Source organism: Cynocephalus volans, chromosome 2, assembly GCF_027409185.1.
Source record: "Cynocephalus volans isolate mCynVol1 chromosome 2, mCynVol1.pri, whole genome shotgun sequence".
Taxonomy (NCBI): Eukaryota; Metazoa; Chordata; class Mammalia; order Dermoptera; family Cynocephalidae; genus Cynocephalus; species Cynocephalus volans.
The window spans coordinates 125,204,613-125,228,917 of NC_084461.1; the positions used below are offsets into that span (position 1 = coordinate 125,204,613).

The 24,305-nt window shown below is 45.7% G+C and overlaps 1 protein-coding gene across 2 annotated transcripts; it reads left to right on the forward strand.

Moving 5' to 3' along the window:
• The first annotated feature begins 5,788 nt into the window (after positions 1 to 5,788).
• DELE1 (DAP3 binding cell death enhancer 1) lies at positions 5,789 to 20,228 on the forward strand. 2 transcript variants are annotated; one of them, XM_063087487.1, is made up of 13 exons: positions 5,789 to 6,260; positions 6,911 to 7,025; positions 7,121 to 7,238; positions 9,420 to 9,567; positions 10,529 to 10,690; positions 10,945 to 11,033; positions 11,136 to 11,232; positions 14,081 to 14,223; positions 15,371 to 15,529; positions 15,622 to 15,714; positions 17,901 to 18,060; positions 18,597 to 18,737; positions 19,637 to 20,228. In XM_063087487.1, exons 1-13 carry the CDS (start codon positions 6,230 to 6,232, stop codon positions 19,696 to 19,698), a joined length of 1,518 nt encoding a protein of 505 aa, XP_062943557.1. In that variant the 5' UTR covers positions 5,789 to 6,229; the 3' UTR covers positions 19,699 to 20,228. The 2 variants fall into 2 exon arrangements, with proteins under 2 accessions (XP_062943557.1, XP_062943555.1); XM_063087485.1 differs by having other exon boundaries at positions 5,791 to 6,260; positions 18,597 to 18,836.
• The last annotated feature ends 4,077 nt before the right edge of the window (positions 20,229 to 24,305 follow it).

Below are 24,305 nucleotides of genomic sequence, written 5' to 3' on the forward strand. Positions count from 1 at the left end.
TGGGTATGGGAGTGTCTGACAGCTTTGGATGTCCTGCAGATCACAAGAAATCCAGAAAGAAAGCCAGATAGAGGGGGGTCACTTTGTTGGCTTCTGAGTCTACAGTTTGGGTCTTTCCTGGGATCCAGCTCATCCTGCCTTTGGGGTCCATTAGATGTCCCCCCTCCAATAATACTTTTTCTAAAGCTAGCTTCAGTGAGTTTCCAATATTTGCAAGAAGAGTCAAAACTAATGTGGAAGAGGGCAGAGAAGGGAATTGAGCCAACTCTGAGTTCAAGATTTCCTTCCTGGATGGTTGGGGAAATGATACAATAGAAATAAGGAAGCAGCATAAGGAGGGTTTCTCTGTAAGATTTCAGGAGTTGATGGTCAACTGAATCAAGTGGTCTAGGTCAAAGAGTCTGATCAAGCAAAGGCCCACTGGTGGTTAACAAGGTGGTCCTTGATGACCCTAGTGATCCCTGTGTTAGAAGAACAGGTTGGAAGCTGGGAGACAATGCTGAAAAGCAGGGAGTCGTGCTGAAATGGCACGTATGTTGCAGCATGTGTGTTAATTAAGAAATCTGTTGGTACCCTTAACATGCCTGATCTCATCTGATCTCTGAAGAAATCTGGTGGTAGAGAGAAAGAGACAGAATGGTATCTAAAAAGGGCAGGAGGATCGAGTGAAGGATTTTTTTCCCAAGATAGGAAAGGTCTGTGTATATGTCATAGGCAGGAAAATAAAAGCTAATAGAGAGATGTATGCTTTGGTGTGAGGGTCGGGATAATTATAGAGACAAGGTTCTAGAAGAGACAGGGTGGGAATGGGACTGAGAGCAAACATAGAGTTTGGCCTTAGAACAAAGGGAAGGACAGACCTCTCCAACTGAGTTTATGTCCTTGTCATTTCCTCTAAGTTATAAGCGTGCCTTACGTTTATTTGTATAGTATGCGACAAATGTTCCAGAGTACTCACAGCTGCTCTCAAGTTAGAGTCCTCTTCACCATCATTATATATAGCTACCATTTATCAACCATGTGCTCAGCAATTTAAATGTGTTATCTCATAAGAAGGGTACAATTATCATTTTTATCTTACCGATGAGGAAACTGAGGTAAAAGATATTACAATCAACTTGGCCAAGGTAACCCAGCTGATAAACGGGAGAGTCATGGTGGATGCCAGACAATCCAATTTCAGAACCCCTGCTCTTCTGTGCTGCTTCCTGACACTTTGGAGTTGAAAATGGTTGCCTCTAGGGAGTAGTACTAGAGGGTAGACAGTGTGTGGCAGGGATCTGCTGCCGTTTTATAAAAGCCATTAGTACTATTTGACTTTTTACTAGGGCAGGAGCTCTTTCAATGGCGATTATTTATCTGAGGGGTCAAATTCATTGAGCTTCAAGTGCTCCCTGCTCTCTGACTGCAGGATCTTCCTCAACACACTTCACACTTAAGTATGAATTGTTTGACCACCAACCAATCCCATGCCTGGATCCCTACCAGGCAGCAGGTTTTCTACCACATGGTTAGTTGAGTTGGTTAGAGCACAACCTTATAACACCAAGGTGATGGGTTCAGATCCCCATACTGACCAGCACTGAAAAAAAAAAAAAATCTGTAGAAGGGCATTTGCATTCTTTTACAATAAAAATTCCCACTAATAAAAAGCAAAAAGAACTAGTATCGGTGCTGAGAAGATGACTCACCCTTCTCAGCAACGAAGGTGAGATCACTGACCTAGAAGGGAAAGGGTGAAAAAAGGGACTTGACCCCCTCCAATCTATCCCCCACACAGCAGCCAATGGCCTTTCTTGGATCCCTGTGGCCTGGTCATTCCCTTGCTGAAACCCTATCACTATCCCATATCCCTCCCTCCCCTAGGCTACACTCGCATCTTAAACTGTACTTCCTTTGCCTCCCTGGAACTTTGCAGCAATGTTTCCCCTGCCTGAATTGTGCTTTCCCTTCCTCTTCTTCACTTAGGTAATTCCCAGTCCTTATCATTCAGGTTTGTCACTTTAGATGTCGCTGCTTCCAGGAAGTCTTCCTAACTTCCATGCCTAGGTTATTGGCCTCCCTAGGGTGTTCCTGTAGCACCCTATTCTTTCCCCACCACACCACTTGCTCCTGTCCAAGGAACCACACTTCCCCAGTATTCATGACTTTGTGTCTTCCCTTCCCACACTGACTCTGGGCTGGCCCTGTGAATTGCTTTAACCAGCAGAATGCAGAAGTGATGCTGTGCCCTTCCAGGCCTGAGCCTTAAGAAGCCTGGTACTTTCCACTTTCGTCCTTTTGAAAGCTTTGAGCCACTGGGTGAGAAGTTCAGCTACCCAGCTGAAGAGGCCATATGAAGCAGAGAGGCCCTGAGACTACATTGAGAAGGAAAGAGACCTAGCCTTTTCTGTGCCCTAGTTGAGTCTTCATATGACTCCAGCTCCAGCTGCTATCTGACTGCAACCACATGAGACCCTGAGTGAGGCCAGAAGAATTGCCCAGCTGAGCCCAGTCAATTCACAGAACTGTGAGAGATAATGATTGTTTAAGCCACTAAATTTTGGAGTGTTTTTTATGCTGCAATAAATAACTATAACACCACTCTGTATTTTAATTGCCTATTGACTTTGTTTGCCCTTCTAGACTATTTTCTCTGTGAGGGCAGGGCCCATATCCATTTTTTTTTGTTTTTTAAAGATGACCGGTAAGGAGATCTTAACCCTTGATTTGGTATTGTCAGCACCACGCTCAGCCAGTGAGCTAATCAGCCATCCTTATATAGGGATCCGAACCTGTGGCCTTGGTGTTATCAGTACCACACCCTCCCAAGTGAGCCGCAGGCCGGCCCCCCAACATCCATTTTTAAAAATTATTATATATTTAGAACATTCTCCAGCACTGAATAAGCTCTCATATATTTGATTAATGCAAATTAAGGATGTCTACAAAAATGAAGGCAACAACAAATGTCTGAACACTCACTGTGGTGAGTACGCAATGGCAGGTGTACACCTCACGAGAGGTGATTAACTGCACATCTAGGCAGTAGGTTACCAATATAACTTAGACAGTTTTTCTTTGTAGACAGGTTGAGTCAACTTGACTTTGGGCCACAATCCAACAACACAGAGCTTGGGAACAGGAGAAGGAATGGCTGATGGTTTGGGGCCAGGCAGTTCAGGCAAGCTGAAGGTGAAGGAAATCAAGTTGCCATTCCTGACAGTGCTACTGTGGGCAGCACTGAACAGGTGATGATCTGGTATGTCAGTGAGGTTCCAGCTGCCCTATATACCTCACGCAAGTGGTCTATTGGTGTTCCCAGGCTTCTGGGGACAAAAGGTGCCACAAAGTCATTTTATACATGTGTTGCCAGGGCCACTCAACTCCTGGCTGTAGCTCTCCAAAATTAACACCGAACTCACACATCCAGCTGCCTCCCCCCAGACAAAAACCAACAAACAAAAGTCACTTGTTGGTGAAAATGGAAGTCAACTTTTATTCAAGAATACCGGTGACCTGAGGAGAGATGTTGGGTTAACACATCTCTGTTAAACCTGAAGAAGATGGCCAGGCTAAAGCCATCAGAAAGATTCAGATTTACTGAGGGGTTTTCAAAGAGGGGGTTGAAGGAGTGGAATGTGGAGAATTAAAAGTAGGAGGGAGGAGGACGTGCAGGGGGCCAGACACAGTCTCACCAAGACTCATCTGGTTTCTGCTCCTGTCCTTGTTGTTATCTCTTGGTCCTGGTGGGGGGGTGGAATCAGCATAGTTTTATTGATGTCTTCCTTGGTTTCCCTTAGATAATACATGCAAGTCTGCCTCCAGGCTGACCGGAAGACGACTTTACATTACTGTAAATAATAACCAAGGTTCAAAATATCAAATAGCCATGGGAAAAGAGGGAACTCAGAGAAATGCTTGCCAAGAAAAAAACTGTGTTTTTAAAATTTGCCTACAGCCCTTGCAGTTTTAGGTCCTAACACGGCTTCAGTACTGCTCACTCCAACACATGGGGACAGATGCCTTATCCTCTCCTTCAAAACCTTTCAGCTAGTTTCAAACAGAGAGCATCCTCAATGAATGTTTGTGTATGGAATGAATACATTTCCACTCAAATCGGTAAATTCCATGATTGGGGCCTGGTGTTCTTGACTGTAATCATCATCAGTACAAGGTGTCAGTCAAGTCAACAAGCATCGTTTGAACATATTCTGTGGGCTGACAGTTTATGTCAAGCCTTATGTGCGACACAAAATGGGAAAATACTATCCCTGCCTGAGGGAGAAAACTGGGAAGAACTGGAAAGAACTGGACTTACACAAATGAAATAATTAAATAACAGGACAACATATAGTTACTGCTACACTGTGTTGTAAGAAATGAAGTGCTTCAGGAATTGGGTTCAAACAGTTGGGGAGTCTTCACTGAAGAGCTGGGATTGGGCTGAGCCTTGAAGAATGAAACAAACTACTGGCAGGCTGTAGAAAGGAGGGTGCAGAAGTCCAGGAGTCCCCAGGGGAAGAACAGAGCCTAATCAGAATACTTGTTTGTAATTTTGAGGCAGCAACACAAGGGATATGAAAAGTGGCTGTCTCAAATCCTGAAAAAAGGATATTTCTGAATAGTTTTCCAATAGTCAAACTTATGGTCCTTTATATATTCATTTTTCTCTGCCTTCCTTTCTCCCTTCTCCATCGGGCAAACTCTTACTCATATTTAAAGGCCTGGTTCAAATGCAACCACTTTTCTGAATCCTTCCATGGTATCCCACAACCCATTGCTCATGCTTCTATTGGAACATTATCTATTTATTACATTTGCCTACTCACCTCCTCCACTACTATAATTAATAGCAATTTACATTTATTGGGCTCTTAACTATGTGCCAGGAACTATGCTAAACATTTTTAATGTTTTATTTAAGACTCACAACAATTGTGTGAGGTATTATTTTCCGTTTTACAGATGAAGAACCTGAGGCTTAGTGTGTTTAAGGAAGCTGTGCAAGATAACATAGCTAGGAAGTAAGAAAGCTGGGATTCAAACCCAGGTTTGTGGGACTCCAAAGCCCACTCCTAATCTTCTGAACCATGTGTTCCTGGAGGTGACAAGAGCTCTTTATTCATCTGCCTTCTCAGATTCTAGGATGGTGGCTGACATAAGGCTCAAAAGTTTATTAACAAATTAATACAACTTTCATACCACAAGAATGGGTCTAAAAATAGGTACCTCCAGTACTTTTAGCCCAGGCAGAGACTTCCACACACCCAAAAGTCACATACCTGGGGGAAGGGAGAGGGAGAAGTCTGAACACTTTACATTTTTACATTTGAATTTGAGCTCCTTTATTTCATGGATTCAAGTGTGATGAGAGGAACTATTTTCCGCAAAAGAACACATACATAACATTGGCTAAATCGGCAGATGAGGGCTCTAATTAACAGGTTGTGTGGGGGTGGTGTCTCCTCTTAGGTATTTTTAGAGGACTAAATCAAGAGTCTCAGCCTATCAGACCGGGAAGGATCAGTCGAGACCATTCCATCTGATTCGACTGTGGCTCAGACTGAGGCCCACACAAGGTAAGTGGTCGGCCTGAGGCTACACACAGAGACAAAGCTGGGCGGGAGCGTGAACCCGGGAATCAAAACTGCCCTGCGCAGTTTCTCATCGCCTATGCAGTCGGGCCCGGGACTGGTATCTCTAAGCAGATGGCCTTGGACGGGAAGCTCGGACTTCTAGCTTCTTTTGTTGGACCCTAAAGGCTTCTCTCCTCCGTCCACGGAGCCTGGTTACTCCCCCCTCCTCAAGTCTCAGGGCCTGGGGAAACTTTTCCCTCTCCGGCGGCTCCACGATGTCTGCAAGGTCCTCCTGCTTTGACCCAAGCCGCTCTAGCTCCGCTTCTCAATGGTCCTACTTCACAGCTGTTCCGCCTCGCCACCTACGACCGCCGCTCTGCGCGCTCTCCCCATTCCTGTGGGGGCGGCAAAAGACGCCTCTCCACGGGAAGCGGGCCCACATCCCAACGCCTTTGTCGCAGTTCACCTTCCCGTCTGCCCAAAACACGCTAAAACCTTTCACTTCCTCTCGCTGAGCGCCGTCTTTCCGGTTGGGCTGCTTTCTGATTGGCTGGCTGAGAGCTTCCTAGGGGACTCGGCCACTCCGGGCCCTACAGCGGCCGATGTAGTCGCTGTCTCGTGGTTTGGCCGCGCTCTGTTGGCTGCGAGTTCTCTGTGGTGCTGGCAACAACATGTGGCGCCTCCCGGGACTCCTGGGCCGAGGTAAGGGGCTTCCACGCAGCGAGTGCCGTGAAGATTCTGAACCAGAGGTGGGGTATGGAACCGAGGAAATCGCCAAAGCAATAGCGGGCGGGGTTAAGGCTGAGGAAGGCGGGGCCTTCAGAGGGGCGGAGCTGCATTTTAAAAGTCTGGAGTCGTTGGACTGTGAGCTGTGGGTGGGGCTAGTGAGAAGAGGGCGGAGCTTGGACGGTGGGGCTATTGGAAGTGGGAAGAGTCAAATGGCAGGCATTGTGGGCAGATCAGTGAAAGACGAGGCAAATAGAGTAGTCGGAACCAGTAAAGAGAGGAGGGGTTTGGAGACAAACTGTTGCAGACATTGGGCGAGAGTATGTGTATGAATGCCTGGTCATTTTAGAACTGGTTGGCAGTGTAGGAGAGTGTCAGAATCACATGAGGAGCTTTTTCAAAATGTAGATTCTCTGTCCTGAGAGATTGTGGTTTATTGGTTTGGGGATGGCACCCTAGAATCTGTACGAGGCAAAAGATTCTTAAGAACCACTGCAGAGGCAGATGCCAGTGATTCCTGAGTTCCTATGTGAGGCGCCAGCATAGGTCAGAGGGAAGATTGTTGGGGCCACCTTTGCCTCAGTCCTTTTCCTGTTGAGGTGACTCATTCTTGTCGCTCTGCACAGCTCTTCCCCGTCTCCTGGGACCTGGCCTCCGGGGGGTGACTCCCAAGTCCCCTAGCCCAGATGGTCCTCAGGCTTCCTCCTCCACCCTGCTGGTTCCTGTGCCCAACTTTGACAGGTGAGACACTGCCATTCTGTTGCCCATCTCCTTTCCTGGCCTTCCTTTGCTCTCACTTCATACAGAATTTGACAGCCTCTTATTGTATCATCTAGGTCTGGCCCCCATGGCCCAGGCACGAGCAGAGGCCCGAGGTCCCATGGATGGAAGGATGCATTCCAGTGGATGTCTGCCCACGTCTCCCCAAACACCCTGTGGGATGCCATATCATGGGTAAACACCCTGTGGGATGCCATATCTCCCCAGCCCTGTCCTTGACCTTCAAAGTGGATGATAATGATCCTGCAAAGAAGTATAATTTAGCCTAGAAACAAGAGGTAGGGCATCATTGTTACCACACTCAAAATTTGAGTAACCCACGGCATTGGAGTATATTCATGGAGCTATTGCCATTCATCCCAATGTATTTATTCCTCCTTTCATTCAGTAAACATTTTTTTAACACCTTCTCTGAGCAAGATATTTTTGCTAGGCACTAGGGACATAGCAGAGAACAAGGTGGATATATTCTTGCCTTCGTGGAGCTTATAATAAATAGATAATAAATACCATTATTTATTAATGTAAGGTATTATATACATTATCTTTTTTTTTTTTTTTTGGCAGCTGGCCAGTACAGGGATCTGAACCTTTGACCTTGGCGTTATCAGCACCGTGCTCTCCCAAGTGAGCTAACAGGCCAGGCCCTGCATTACGTTTTTTAATCCTTACAAAAATTTTGCAAGGGAGATACGAGGGTACTTTAAAAAGTTCATGGAAGGATTTGTATTACCTTTTAATTCTATATTTCCACAACCTTTGAAGTACCCTTGTGTAATCTTCATTTTATAGATGAGGAATCTGAAATCGTAGGTAACGTGTTTAAGGACACACAGCTATTAAGTGAAGGAGTTAGATTTAACTCTGCAATTCATGCTCTGCAGCTTGGTTGCTGTACCTGGTATGACTTGTAAAAGCACCTAGTACAGGGCCCCATCCATAATAGTTGCTCAATAAATATTTGTTGGATCTGATCTATAAGGTCAGATGCTCAGTAGTGAACACTAGGTCTAACAGGGCAGAATCTGCCTTCCAGGCAAAGTTCCAAGTAAAGTTTCTGCTTATAAGTTATTCTGAATGAAGTTGGCACACACATCACTCCCATGTCTGTCACGTCTCATCTCTGCTACTTTTCATGCACTGTACTTTGGACAAGTGACTTGACCTTGCTGAGCTTCAGTTTTCTCATCTGTAAATTGGTGTCAAAGTTGAGCTGAACCTGGGTTGTCTCTGTGAAAAGGACACCTCTCTAGGGTGACTAGGGACATAACACACCCTGGAGAGGAGAACATTTTCCCATTTTGCCAAAGATCTGAATACTAGGGCAGACCTACAGTGAGTCTTTTTGGGAACTGGGCCTGGATTCTAGAGGTCCTGACAATGTCCCTGGGCTCTGTCACTACTGCCCAGGTAAAAGGGTCTGCACATAGGCATCACCAATGCCATGGATACTTGTCCCTGCTTTTCACAATGCTGGTGCCTTCTCTTCCTTCTAGCATTGGCTCTCGTTATCCCCACAGAGAGGCTTTCCCTGACTCCCCATCGTGTCCGGCCTCCTTTTTATACTCTTCATAACCCCCTGATTTGTTTCCTTCTTGGCATTTAGCATAACTGGTAGTTATTGCACTTATTTGTCTGTGTACTTAGGTTTTGTCTTTCTCTCTCAATGCAAATATAAATTTCATAAAGACAGAAACTGTATATATCCTATTTGCCATGTTCACAGTGCCTGTTGCAACAAACACATATTTTGGTGTCCCTTTCTGAGCACAACATAGGAAGAGACAGGGAAAACCAAGCAGTCACTGAGCAGCCACACTAGCTCAGCTCTGCAGACCTGTCAAAGAAGAGACATCTTCAATAAGCCTACACCTATAAATGTGTGTGTGGTGTGGTTGCTTGGTTGGGGGCAAGGAAGGGCTTGTGCCAGTCTGGAGAGTGACTGTGATGGGGAACTCTGACCTGTCACTGCATTTGTGGCTAAGCCCAACTTACCACATTATCTTTTTGCCTGCTTAGACTTTGTTCAGTCATTCACTCATGCATGTATTCAGCATGTGTTATTAGGCCCCTACTATATCTTAGCACTTTACTGGGCACCAGGCATACATTAGTGTGCCCTTTTTGTACTTAGAGACTAATAGGAGAGACAGGCCCTAGTTGAATAATTGTAGAGGTGATTATTTAAGTACCATTGTAATTCGGGACCCAGAGGAGAAGTTCAGGTACTGTGAGAGTATGTGATGGGAAAGCTGCCCCAGCCAAGTGTCATGAAAGGCTTCCCCAGGAAGTAATGTTTGAGCTGAAGGAGTTGACTAATGGAGGACTGTGTCCCTGATGTGCTGTCTTTCCCAGGGCACTCTGGCTGTGCTGGCCCTGCAGCTGGCAAGGCAGATCCACTTCCAGGCGTCCCTGCCAGCAGGACATTGGTGGATGGAACACTGCTCTTGGCGCAGTCCCCTGGACCGTTTCCTCTCATCTCCCTTGTGGCATCCGTGCTCCTGTGAGTTCTCAGTCCTTAGGGCAGGAGGGGTGGACTGGGAGTTTCTCTGGGCCAGGAAGCATCTCTGGACACACCTCAGGAAAAGAGCCATCAGCAGCTCCTTGCCTTTCCTATCTGAAGTCAGAGGAAAGAGATGTGGGGAAGTTTTATCTACCCATGGTGTGAGCCACACCTGCCCCTCAGTGTCCTTCTGTGTCCTCCCATCACCTCCCATGGAGGAGAACCATAGGTCCAGGCTACTTTAGATCCTGGGTGTGGCTTCCTGCCCAATGATCAGCCAGTTAGGTCACTCTCCAGTCAGTCATTCTGTTATTCATCAATAAATGAATCTCTATTGAGTACACTATTAATGTGGCATGGTACAGAGACAATATAGCCTAGAGGTTGAGGCTCTGGAGCCAGATTGTGAGGGTTCAAGCCCCAAGACTGCTGCATACTAGTCTTGTGTCCCTGGACAAGTCATTTTAACTTCCCTGTGCCTCAGTTTCTTTATCTGTGAAATGTGATAATAATAAAACCCACTCCATAGGTTTCTTGGGAGTACTAAATGAGTTAATACAGGTCAAGGACTTAGAACAGCACCTGGCACATAGTAAGTGCTTAGTAATTTTAAAATATCAGTTCTTGTCTTTATTATGGTGATTATAATAATTATCAGTATTATCATCAAACAAAGTGTTGGGGCTACAATAGTAAATAAAGTGGATGCCTCCCTGCCAGTGGAGGAATTCAAGCAGAGGAGTGATTTATGCTTGGGGGAGATATTGACATAAATACAGGCCCCTCAGGACCCCTGTGGAGAGAAACCAGCAAAGGAAATGGAAGATGAGGAGTGTCAAGAAGGTGTCACAGGAGTTTCAGAATTCTTCCTGTGGTCTCCAAGACCTCAGGGAGGACTCAGTCAAGCCTGAGGAGTCTGAACTGATCTCCTCATCTGACCACTGTTGCTGGCTCATTCCAGCACTGCGGAGGCACATTCTGCCCGTCTCTGATGGCCCAGCTCCCAGGCATACTGGCTTCAGCAAACCCAGGCTGGGCCAGGAAGAACCCTCAACTCAGCCCAAGAGCTTCTCCTCACACAGCTCCTTGACAGCAGCTGGTCTTCAGGACCCCTCTGAGGAAGGTAGGTTTCCACCTCCTGGAATCAGCAGAAGGCAAGGGTGGGGAGTTGGGCATATGAACATTTGTTGCTGCATATTCCCAGATAAGGGAATTGTCATTCCTGTGAGGTCCCATGCTTTCTGGGGTGATTCAGAGTTATTTTGGTTCCTGTAGGGGTGCTGGATAGAGAGACTGGGAAAACTGGGAGAGTAGGAGAAAAGGAAAAGTAACACCTTTCTCCTTTGCCATGGCTGTGTGTCGGCCTTTCCCTTGCAGGTCCCAGTGATTTTGGCTTCCTTCCCTCCGGCAGTAGCTTTCAGTCCAAGGCAAACCCAGCCCAGCCTCAGCCCACTGGTGAAAAGAAGGTATTATTCAGATTTGGCCACCTGGATCCCCATAACATTCCGCTGGGTGGGTGGTAATCCCAGTGAACCATCCCTTGATGGATCTTTGTGTTTCTTCACCAGGAACAAGATAAATCAAGAACTCTTCCCCTCGAGGAGGCTGTGACTTCCATTCAGCAGCTCTTCCAGCTCAGTGTTTCTATCATTTTTAATTTTCTTGGTAACTTGCCCCAAGATAGGACGATGGGAAGATGGAAAGGGTATGGGGGTAGTCAAATACAGTTAGGGTAAGGGGTGGTTTAAACAAGAGAGGTTTTGTTTTCTCCCAGGTAGGTAGACCAAATCTGTTATGGTGGCTCAGTGGTGTCAGGGACCCATTATTCAACTGCGTGCTGCCATTCTTAAAACTGGCTGTCATCTTGAGGTCCAGTTTGCCATTCTAGCTCCTACTCTCATATCCATATTCTAGCCAGCTGGAAGCAGGAAGGTGGGAAAGCTAAAGGACCACTCCCTCCCTTTAAAGACATAGAAGTTACACAAATTTTTGTCCAGTGTGTAGGCTTGTGGCCACACCTAGTCACAGAGGAGGCTGAGAAATAGTCTTTAGCTGAGTGACCGTGTGCTTACCTGTAAATTCTGTTACTGTGTAAGAAGGAGAAGATAAATCTTGGAGGACACCTAGCATTCTCTGCTACACTTAAGAAAGAACAGCCTCCTGAGGTTCAGAGCAGTCCCTCAAGTACATAAATAGGAATCTTTTACCCACATCTGGAGACTCCAAATGCCCCTCCACAATTTGTCCTGGTCTCTGCAGTGAGTGATGCGGCTCAAGTTTGAGGCCTTCTGATGTGGAGACCCAGACTCCCAGCAACATCTATTGGGGTCTAGTGGGCAGTGGGTGAGGCTGACATTCTTTCAGTGCAAATTTATTGGGCATTCACTTTTTGCTAGACCCCATTTTTAGGTGCTGGGATACAACGATTCAGAGACAGTTCTTACTCACATGGAGCTGACATGTGAATTGAGGGAGAGAAAAACAATAAATTGGCAAACAAAAGGAATTTCAGATGGTGATAAGTGCAATGAAGAAATAAAACAGGGGAATGTGTTAGTGACTTGGGCAAGGAGCAGCTTTTGATACGGAAGGCCTCACTGAAGGAAAGACCTTTGATTCAAGACTCAATTGACAAAAACAAGCCAGTCTTATTTCCATTTGGAGAATGCTTTCCAAGCAGAGGGAACAGCAGGTGCAAAGGTCCTGTGACAGGACTGAGTTTTTCTTGCTAAAGAAATAAAAGAAATATGAGTGTGGCTGGAGCTTAGAGATCATGGGATGATTAGAAGGAGATGAAGTCAGACAAGCAGGCAGGGGCCAAATCAAGTGAGACTTTCTAAGCCAAGGTAAAGAGTATGGATTTTCTAAATGAAACAAGAAGCCATTGGAAGTTTTTAAGCTGGAGCAGGAAGGGGGCAGTCACATGATCTGATTTGTTTTTTTAAAAATCTCTCTACACAATAGTGTACAGTGATGTGGATTGTAGGGATACCAGAAGGGAAACAGGAGACAAGATAGGAGTTGTTACTAACTGCTAAGCAAAGCATGATGTTGGCCTGATCTAGGTTAGAGGAAGAAGAGACTGAGGAGAGTAGATGGATCTGGATTTACCGATGGAGCCAGTGTGGGGAATGGAGACAGGGTAGAATCCTTTGACCTCTCGAGTCTTCTCCCCAAGGACAGAGGGCTCTGTGACTTCTGTACAGTGAGTTTTCAGGCAGCAGGGAGGCAACTTTAATTTTTTGCTGGCTGAATGGAACTTGGCTGCTAACTCATTAGCTTTTTGTGATTTTTTTTTTTTTTTTTTTTTGTCTTTTTCGTGACCGGTACTCAGCCAGTGAGTGCACCGGCCATTCCCATAGAGGATCCAAACCCGCGGCGGGAGCGTCGCTGTGCTCCCAGCGCCGCACTCTCCCGAGTGCACCACGGGCTTGGCCCAGCATTTTGTGATTTTGATGGGCAGACAGTTTCTTCTCAGAATTTTTTTTACCCATTCTTTCATTCATATATTCATTTATTCAGCAAGTGCTAAACACTGTGGCAGAACATAAAGGGAGCATAAGCCATAATCATATTTTGCATTTGTATAGAGCTTTCACCGTATGTAAAGTTATTTCTTCTACAGTCTTTTTCTGCTTCTGCCTCCAGGATTTTACAGTCTAATTGAGCAGACAGTTTAGTTCATAGAAGAAGGCTTGATACGTTAAGTAAGTGCCAAAAAAGTGTTTAAAGCCTGAGTGTGGTCTGAAGGTTCTAGAGCAAAAAGAGGATGGGAAGCCTGATAGTGGAGGCAGAAAGAGAGATCCCAGGCAGGAGAGACAGTTTGAGCAAAGGCTTAGAGTTGAGAATTGCCTGTACTTTGCTTCTTTCCTATTTCCTTTTTGTTCAGGCAATGAAAAGAGCATGGGCTTTGGAGTTGGACATAGCTGCATTCAGCAATCTTATATTACCACTCCTAGTTTCCTCATAAAACAAGATTAACAGTATCACCTGTATCAGTTACATTTTGTTGGTTATAAGCAACCTAAACCTACTCTGGCTAAAGCACAAAAGGAATCATTAGTATCTGTTAAGCTGCTGAGCCTCAGAAAGGGCAGGAATCAAGGAAGTTCCAGAGACCCGGGTGCAGCAAGTGATAATATCTTCAGAGTGCTGCTGTCAGAATAAACCTACAGAGCTGTTTTCTCTCCTTGTCCCAAGATTCAGATTCCCGAGAAAGAGTCTCATTGGTTGGGAAAAGCACAGGTACATTGACAGCACTGGGGGAAGGGTTGTTCCCAAAAGGAAATCTGGATGCTATTACCAAGAGAAGGAAGAATGGTTTATAGGAGGGCAGAACCCACTGTCTATGGCAAACCAATGAAGTATTCAGAGGATAGAAAAATATGCAAAGAGTATAGCACAAAAAAGAAGAAACCTTTTATCAGATGAGGAGCCTATAGGTATCTGGCTGAGGATATGGGGATGTTCCTAGAGGAAGCTGTGAGCATTAGTGCCATGTGCTTTTTTACAGGGACCGAGAACATGAAGAATGGGGACTATACGGCAGCCTTTTCTTACTTCCAGAAAGCTGCCGACCACGGCTATAGCAAAGCACAGTACAATGTGGGCTTGTGTCATGAGCATGGCAGAGGCACCCCCAGAGACATTAACAAGGTACTGCACCTGCTCTCTCCTGCCCCAGGCCTGTCTCCTGTGTGGGGCTGCCCAGAGTGGTCTCTAGAACTGAGCAGTGGACAGGTATGGCTTCTCTTCCCCACTTGGTTCCAGCTCAGCTGTGAGGGAAAAATAAGAAAAAAGCTACTTTCTTTAAAAATAAGAAAGAAGCTACTTTTTCCTAGCTACTTCTAGGAATTTAGACTCAAAACTCTGGGAGGGCAGGGATCTTATCCTTATTCTTTGCAGCTATATCCGCAGAGCCTAGATTAGCACATTAATGAATAGATTAATCAGCTCTAAAAAAGTAGGATAAGTACACAAAGATGTTATATACAAGAATGTATTTGTTAGGGCCGGCCCGTGGCTCACTTGGGAGAGTGTGGTGCTGATAACGCCAAGGCCACGGGTTCGAGTCTCTATATAGGGATGGCCGGTTGGCTCACTTGGGAGAGCGTGGTGCTGACAACACCAGGTCAAGGGTTAAGATCCCCTTACTGGTCATCCTTCAGAAAAAAAAAAAAGAATTATTTCTTAGAATTGTATATAAAGGCAAAGAAAGGGAAAACAACTTAAAGTTTCTTTAATGGAGAACTGGTTAATTACATCTATGTGAGCCTTAAAAATGATATACTAGATCTATAGTTATTGGCAGGGAAAGACATTTATGTTGTATTTTTAAGTAAAACAATTGGTTACAAAATAGTGTAGTGTGATCCAATTTTCTTTCTCTCTCCCTCCATACACACACACACACACACACACACACACACACACACACACACACACACACACACACACACTCACTCTCTTTTTCTCTCATATGTATGTATGGGAATGTGTATATATGTGTCTGTATATGTATATACTGTGTGCGTGTATGTATAGCACATACTAGTATATATGTGGGAAGAAATTTGCAATGCTGTATACTAAAATTTTAACAGAGAATGATCTTTAGGAGGCAGAACTTCTTGGGATTTTATGTTTCTATTTTTGGTTTATATTTTTAATATTGGCTTATCTGTGTTTTCTGATTAATTGATACTTATTATGTATTATCTAATTAAAATATTTTTAAAAAATTTCACTGAAAGAAAAAGGCACGGAGTTACCAGCTGACTGGGTGTTTCTCCTTTTGCCCCAGGCGGTCCTTTATTACCAATTGGCTGCCAGCCAGGGCCACAGCCTGGCTCAGTACCGCTATGCCAGGTGCCTACTGCAAGACCCAGCCTCCTCATGGGACCCTGTGCGGCAGAGGGCAGTGTCCATGCTGAAGCAGGCTGCAGACTCAGGTTTGAGAGAGGTGAGTGCCATTGGTGGGTCTATCTTAGGTGTCTGGGGCATGTGGAGCCTGAAAGTGACCATGATGACTTTTTCCTTCCTCCTTAACCACAGGCCCAAGCTTTCCTCGGGGTGCTTTTCACCAAGGAGCCATACCTGGATGAGCACAGAGCTGTGAAATATCTTTGGCTTGCAGCCAACAATGGGGTATGAGATCTGTAGTATCCAGGCATGTTGGGGATCAAGTCTGATGAGAGAAGGGATTTTGGAACTGGTACTGAGTTCCGTGCTTAGGAGATCAGTTGATAGGAGCATTGGGCTGGCTTCAAGCCTCAGCTCTCACTGACTTACTCTGTGGCCCTTGGGCAGCTCCAGCGGTGTTGGGAAGCTGGCTTCTACCAGCCTGCGACAGCTATTGGTAGCTTAAAATCAGCTATGGTGGGACTATTTGTACCACAGAAATTGCTAAATATTACAACGCAGGGCTTTTCCTCCCTGGAGAGCCAGTTGTTAAACATTTACCTGTTCACTACTAGGCCGGTCTCTTCTTGATCCAAACCTGTTTCCTTTATTTAAAATCAGCATAATAATGCCTGTCTTAACTGTCTGCCTCTTCATAGGGTTGTTGTAAGGATCAAAATCTAACAGATAACAAGTGTGAGAGCACTTTGTAAGCTGTACACATGAAAGGTACATCATTACAAGTGGTAACCCAGGGAAGTCCGAAGACACGTAAGGTGGCGACACTCAGCAGTTTGGGGGTGGGGGTGGGAATGTCTGGTTGCCTATGAACTGGGCATTGGCATTCAAGCAGCATGATCCACAGTTTGTTCCATGGAGCATTAGTTCTATGGGATGTTTATAAGTAATATGAGGGAAAAAATGGTTAATTAGGTTTGGGAAATACTGAGTTAAACAGTTATCTTTAATGCATGAGATCTCAGACCTTTACATCACTCTGAATCACCGAGAAGGTGACCTGTGGTTTGCTGTATTCCTTGAGTATATTTGACGAGTACCTTGTTTGAGTTGAATCTTAAAAGACCAGGAGTCCTGGATTAAAATAAGCATTGTGCACGTACTGTAATTTCCCTGCATAGGGGGACTGCAGCTTCCTTTGTTTTCTGGCGAATACACCGATAGATTGAACTCTTGGGCATCAGAATACTTTTCCTGGTTTGCTCTGTGTTGCCCAAAGTATCTGCAGTAGCCCTCAAAAGGGGACTGATGTTACCAACCAGTACCCACTGCTGTGCCTACCTTTCCTCGAAAGAGGCCCACAGATCTCTCCTTAGGCTAGATGGGCCAGCATGTCTATGTGCTGGACAAGCCTGGGGCACCTGGCCAGCTGTAGTCAGACCAGCATGCTGAGAGAAGTGCACAAGGATGTCTGTCACCTATTATGTGACACTGCGTTGGGACATAGCCCTCACAGTCATCAACCCACAGGGAATTGTGTCCTCCTGGGTTTGTACTGAACAGCATTGCAGGGGTGCATGTTCTGGCCTTACATATGTCCACTGCTGTGTGGTAAACTGGCCTGTGGCGGTGAGTTCACCTTATTTATTGCAGAGGCTTTGGCCTTCATGTTACAGAAGTGGGGGCAGAATGTGTAGAGAAATGACTGTTTCCACAAATTTGACTGTGGAAGGTAGAAGAGAAATGGGGTCATGGTTGGGAGTCAACAGAGTATTTTGTTTTTTTAAATGGGGAGATTGAATATGATGAAAGCGTTCTAGTAGAGAGGGAGAGATTAATGATGTGGGCAACTAAAGAGGATGATAATAATAATAAAAATAGCACTAATCTAAGCATTTGTCATATAGTAACACATTTAATCCTTACAACAACCTAATAAGGTAGATGCTATTATTATCCCCACTTTATAGGTGAGAAAACTGAGGCCCTGAGATGTAGAGTAACATGCCTGAGGTTACACAGCTGGTAAGTGGTAGAGCCAAGATTGGAGCCCAGGCAGTCTGGCTGTACAGGCCGAGCACCTAACCTCTACCTGCTATTGCCTCTCGGAGGAGCAGAGATCTCAGTGAGAGACGATCCAGAGCTGTGGGCAAAAGGCTTCACCTTTTTTTTTTTTTTCAAAGATGACCAGTAAGGGGATGTTAACGCTTGACTTGGTGTTGTCAGCACCACACTCCCAAATGAGCCATGGGCCAGCCCAAAAGGCTTAACCTTTTAAAGGAGGAGAGACACTTTCTCTGAAATGCCCCTGGCATTTCCTAGTTGAGATCCCTCAGTATAGGGCAAGCCAGGGCTGGGCCTTGACCCTGCATGGATGAACCAGCATGCCTAACTCTGCCTGCCTTCCGGCTGAGCATTTCTGTTCCTCAGTCCTGCATGTGTGTGTCTGTATGTCTGTCCATTTTCTCTTTTAGGACTCCCAGAGCAGGTACCACTTGGGAATTTGCTATGAGAAGGGCCTTGGTGTGCAAAGGAATCTGGGAGAGGCTGTGAAATGTTACCAGCAGTCAGCGGCTCTGGGAAATGAGCCCGCCCAGGAGAGGCTGCGGACCCTCTTTTCCATGGAGGCAGCAGGTACAGACACAAGTCAAAGCCAACAGGGTCTCTCCCCTGAGCTCAGTACCCCATGTCAGAGAGGGGAGTGATAGTAGCCTCTGGTCTGCTTGTGATTTCTGACCCAGTGGTGGTGAAGAGCACAGCATTTAGAGTCAGACAAACCTGAGTTATAACCCGCGCTGTCATTGAACTTGGACTTCATGTCTTTAAGCCTGTTTCTTCACCTCTTAAAAATAAGGGGAATAGTAGTGCCTAATTCATTAGGTTGTCATAAGGATTGAATGAGATGACTATAAAGGGCTTAGCACAGTGGCCTGACACACAGTAGGTATTGAATAAATGGTAGCTGCTCTGATGATTTTTTAGGGGAGACAGTGTCCTGAGGCTGTCTTGGTTACCCTTCTAGGGCTCTGAAAGCACTGCTCACTCATGAGTCATTGGGTTGGGCTGAGTTAACAATGCCGGGGGAAACCAAGTCCTTTAAGAAGCCTTGCTCTGAAGTAGAAATCTAAGAATACAGCATGAGTAAGAGTTGTTCTTACCTCTTCTTGTAGCCCCAGGGCCCAGCAACCTGGCAGTTACAGGAGTGAAGTCTTTCTCCAGCCCCTCCCTCTGCAGCCTGAACACTCTGCTGGCAGGAGCCTCACGCATCCCACATGCCTCAAGTACAGGAAACCTTGGCCTCCTCTGCAGAAGTAGGCATCTTGGAGCCAGCCCTGGATACCCCAGTAGGACCATCCCCCCACACCCCTACTCCTTGGAAAGGAGTCTTGTAAGACTAGGTTTTGGCTAAGGTGAGCTAAAACGTAGTCACTGGTGCCAATCAATGGTTGGGGGTGGGGAGTATGAGGTTGGGTGACAAAAATAGGGTGTCAGTATCCCTTTCCAGGGTAGAAATTCCAGTGGGAGCTCATATTCCCAAGTAATTTCAAGTGTATGGCTTATAAATGATTCTGATCTTTCCCCCCACTTGGTAGCATCACAGATGAGCCTTGGATACATTTATAGTCATTCCTGGTCTGTGCACCAAGAGGATTCATTCATTGGCCTGTGAAAAACTTTACTGAAGGGTCCAGAGACCCTGATCCTCACCTTAGCTTTTGTCTTTGAGCAAATCACTTAACTTTTTCTTCCCCATGCCTCAGTTTCCTCACGCTTAGACTACGCCATTGTATGCCAACCTCTGATGTGTGTACCTCTGATGGTTCACAAGAGGATTTTAGGTGGTATTCAAATTATTATTTTTTATTTTAGTAGTTGCATATTTAATATACAAAAATATAACTAGCATATTGACCTGTAGTTTTATAGATGTATGTCCAAGATAAAGCTTGCTTAAAAAAAATAGTGAATCAATTTAAAGAAAAACATTGGGTAAAGGCATATATAGATCCAGAGACTTGGCCAAAATCATGGGGGTAGTTCCATGAATAGCTGACACTTGGGAAAACTGGATCAGGTGATCGCTGAGACTAGCTCCAGCATTTGCCTTTGTTCATCCCAGTGGATTCATGATCATTTTAGTTTCACCTTTGGTTTAGAAGGAAGGAGTTTCTTGCCTAAATGCCTGGATGTATCTGCTTGACTTTTTCAGACCTTCTCACTTCAGCCCTAAAGATGGAACCTGTGGGTTCTCAGAGAGATATCACAGCTTGAGTCCCAAAGAAGAGGCCAGTTTTATACACACCTTCCCCAAAACCTTAAGCACCTTCCCCAGCACAGTAAAGAAGAGGAAAGTGTATGAAGACCCATGTTCTGGCTCCGCCACTTGCCAGGCCATGTCGCCTGAAGCAGTGACTGACTCACTATATTGTTTCCTAAGTTGTAGACCAGGGGCAGTGGTGTCTGCCCTCCTACCTTATAGGACTGATGCGAGGACATTTCACTGCAGGGGGGACCTCAGTGCTCACATAGGCTCAGGGGGGCGGAGTGATGCCCCTGGTTGCATGGCTTTATGAGTCTCTAGGCCAGGATGAGGATGAGGACCCACTGATTCCCAGCCCAGGGTTCTCTTCTACCATTTCACACTGTAATTTTATGCGAAAGCATTATTATTGTCCTACTGATGTGAGGGGTAAATGGAGATTGAGCGCCTGGAGTCTTGGAGCAGGAGAGTGTGGATTTTGAGCCCTGTTTGGGAAAGGTGTACCAGAAATGTGTGGGTTTTTAATAAAACAGATACTGGATTATCTCATCACTTTTGCCCTTGAGTGTGTTGGGAAGGGCCAGGAAGATGGGCAGGGGAAGCTGAGAGCAGAGGCTCCGTCCTCATCTCTAAACTCTCCATTAACCAATTTAAAGGTCTTAAAAGCTTCTTCAAGAGAAAGACTTAGAAAAAATGATTTCTGAGTCAACACTAATGACTCCAATTACAGAATTTGTGAATAGCTATTCCCTGGCTTCTGGATGTCAGCCCAAGTTCAATAGCATAGATGTGGTTGAGGGTGGTTGTGGTTGAGGATGGAGGGACCAAGGGTCAGTCTCCCTCGTGACTGAGTGGGAAGGACCAACCAGTTTGGAGAGTTCAGAGGTGGTAGGATCTGGGGGCAGGGGGTAGTTGTTCATATTTCCATCTGCTGTCCACCTTCTCTCTCCCAACCTCTGAACGGTCCCTGCCACATTTGCCAGCACCTTCCTCTCATTTCTGGAGCCCCAAGCTTCCTCTAGCTGCATTGTCTCCCCTGGCCCTTGCTGCTTTTTCACAGCCACCCTGCACAGTGGCCTTATCCCCATTGGACCCTTCACATGGCTGTTCCCACAGACGGCTCTTCTTGGGGGAAGGGAACTTGTCTTTGTATTCCAGTGTCCCTAGCACTTAGCACAATGCCCCATGCAGGGTAGGGGCTGGATATACATTGGTTAAAGCTCAGGTTCTAAGCTGTGCAGTGCACTAATCTCTGTGCCAAAAAAAAAAAAAAAAAGATTTCTGTGGTCAAATAAGTTTGGGAAATGCTACACTAGACATCCCCTTTTTATAGATTCACAATACACATCAGCATATTAAGGTTCCAAGAAGTCCTACAATACAGAACTGGGTTAACCCACTGTTTCCCTCACTGAGTTGAGCACAGAGTCCATTTCCCCGCAAATTGCTTATCTGCCTTTCTGGGGTACTCTCTGTAAGATATCACCACCTGCCCTCCCTGTGGAGTTCCACTCACAAGCCTCTTTCTCTCCTGTTGTTGTTTTGTCAGCACCACACTCAGCCAGTGAGCGAACTGGCCATCCGTATATGGGAACCGAACCCGGGGCCTTGGTGTTATCAGCACCGCACTCTACCGAGTGAGCCACGGGCCGGCCCTCTCCTGTTGTTGTTTTGGGTTCTCTGATTACTGCTTCCTCCTGACCATGCCTGAGGCCAAGGAGCAGTTCAGACCATAGTGGACAATGGCATCCCATGGTGATGGCCAGATGCAACTCTACCCCAGTGGCTCTCATCCTTAGTCACTGCTGAGTTAAATACTGATTCAATTTTGTGTACCAATGGAGGTGAGATATTTTTAGGCTCTCCAATTTGAATAGGAAGGGCCTCTCCTTGTGGAATGGAAGAGATGGAAGAGTCACGAGAGAGATCAAGGGACCAGAAATCCTTGGCTGTTCAGTCACTGTGGTTTGACACAGCCCCAGGGGATGTACTTCACTGGCAGACTTGGGAACTGTTGTGATTTTGCTATTAAAATTTGTTAATGATTCATCCTCAGTGCCCTGAGAGGAAATGTGAGAGGAGAACAGGAAGGTGGCCCCATCAGCAGGGCTGGCCTGGGACAGGATGCTGGGTGACCCAAAGTTCGGAGCCTGGCGCCCTCAGCAACGAGACATTTTTGCAGAGCTCTACTGCCTCAGTTTCCCTTTTGAGAGATGCTGTTTTCTTTTTTTTTTTTAATTTTATTTTGTCAATATACATTGTGATTGATTATTGTTTCCCCATCACCAAAACCTCCCTCCCTCCCCCCCTCCCCCCCCAACAATGTCCTTTCTGTTTGCTTGTCATATCAACTTCAAGTAATTGTGGTTGTTATATCTTCTTCCCCCCCCCAGTTTGTTTTGTGTGTGTGTGTGAATTTATATATTAATTTTTAGCTCCCACCAATAAGTGAGAACATGTGGTATTTCTCTTTCTGTGCCTGACTTGTTTCACGAGAGATGCTGTTTTCAAAGAGCTTTGACACTACAGTGAGAACAAGGCCATTTGGTTCATTATATCGTCAGTGCTAATACAGTGCAGGGCACTTAGTAAATATTCAGTAAATATTTATTCAATAAATGAGTGATTATTTGCTTCCCCTGCTGTCTACCCAATGTCTGACACCAAACCTACCCAGCACATAGTAGGTGCTTTAAATCATTGTTGAACGAATGATTCTGTATACCCCTCCCCTTCTTATTCCTTGTGCTACTTCTGGCACTTCGTAATTTTTCACTAAATACAAAGTTGATTGAATGAGTGTTTCTGATAATGCCTCACTCGTGTCCCCCCTCCCCCACTCACCCATTCCATTGTACCCAATACTTAGAAGGAGCTAGAAAATGCTGACCTGTTTTCTAGGTGTACACTATGTGCCAGGCTGAGCCTGTGCTAAGACTCCCTACTCCCCACTCGCATCTTCTTCTTTTGGGGATTTGGTTCAGAGTCCCAAGGATAGTGGTTGCCATCTCACTCTTGTTTCAGCCAGGGGAGAGGTAGGGTCAGTGCAAGCTGGAGTTGGGTAACAGACAAGGAGATTGTCAATCTCTGAGCTGGCCCCAGGCTCTGAGTGAGCACTGCATTGCACTCCTGGTGCTGGAGAATGACTGACTATTGATAAAAATGTCTCTGCGCTTTCCAAATTAAGGCAACATTTCACTGAGTGCTTGCTGGCTTGCCTGCTCCCTCAGTCTCCCAGGGGATGGAGCCCATCTTGGTGGAAACTGTTTTGAACATGTCCAGAGTCTCAGCTTTGACATCTTGGCTGATGTCAAGAAGTTTCTGTAACCTTCCTGTTCAGTACACCCAGTTCTGTCACCATATGTACTGTCTCACTGTCAGCCTGTTATTGGGAAAAGTGGTTTCAGCGTGCTAGGAGGGGATGCGTGGCACAGGAGAGAGCACCAACCCCTCCCTGATCAAAGATCAGTTGCCTCAGAACAAGAACAGCTCTACCTGTGTGTTCTCCAGGTTCCGCAGAGAAGGCAGAGCTGAGGACCGACCTAGAGGATTGCAGTGGACCTTAATCTTATTTAGGTCAGAGACCTCTTTGGGAATTTGATGAAAGTGCCTACTCCTTCCCATAAAAAAATGCATGTCTTCCCAATATTGCATGCAATTCAGCAGGTTCATAGATCCTGAAACCCAGTTACGGACTCCAAGTCAAGAACCCCTGATATATTAGAAAGAATACCATACCAAATCCTAGTTCTGCCAGAAACCTGCCATGTGGCCTTGGGCAAGTCATCTGCCGTTTTGGTCTTTCTATTTCTTTCACTATAAAATGAAGAGATGAAATTGAGTTCAGACTCCTTTTGGCTACAGTTGCCCATGCCCGTGGAGGTTTGGATAGTATCTTAGAGGGATGCCGTATATAAACTTTTATAGGCCATGTGTTCCTTTGAGAATCTGATGAGAACTTTGTGTCTTCTGCCTAGAAAAATGCCTATATGCAGAGTTTTGCCTAGTATTCAGGGAGTCCAAGGACTACAGATTAGGACTTCTGAACTAGAATGATGCAGTGGTCCAGTGTATCCAAAGATACAGGTGGCATCCATGGTTCCAACTTCCTTAGGTCACCTCCTCTCCCACTCTCTTTTTTTTCTCCACTCTCCCAACATCAGCTCTGCACTGAAAATCTAATAGTAACAGGGGGCTCAGCATGGTTTACTCTAATGTTGTGGTTTTCAGACCTTGATTTTACATAATGGAACCATTTTTTTCTAATGAAGTCTTACCTAGAGCCCCAATATGGATAAAAGGGGACTCAAACATTTATTCACCTATTTATTCATCTATACATCCATTCAACATGTATTCATCAAGTGTTACTTTGTGCCAGGCACTTGGCTGGGCGGGCTGAAGTCCCTGCCTGCTTAGTTTCCCCATCTTCTCTCACTAACTGCAGAACCCAACAGCTCTGTGAACCAGCTTGAAAATCACAGACCTTGTAAGGAGATCACTGTGGCCTGGAGTGAGGTGATCAGAGACCCAGAGAGCCTACCCCTGAAGCACTTAACTTTCGGGGCCTCATTTTCCTCATCTGTAAAATGGAATAATGGATTAATGATGCCACACT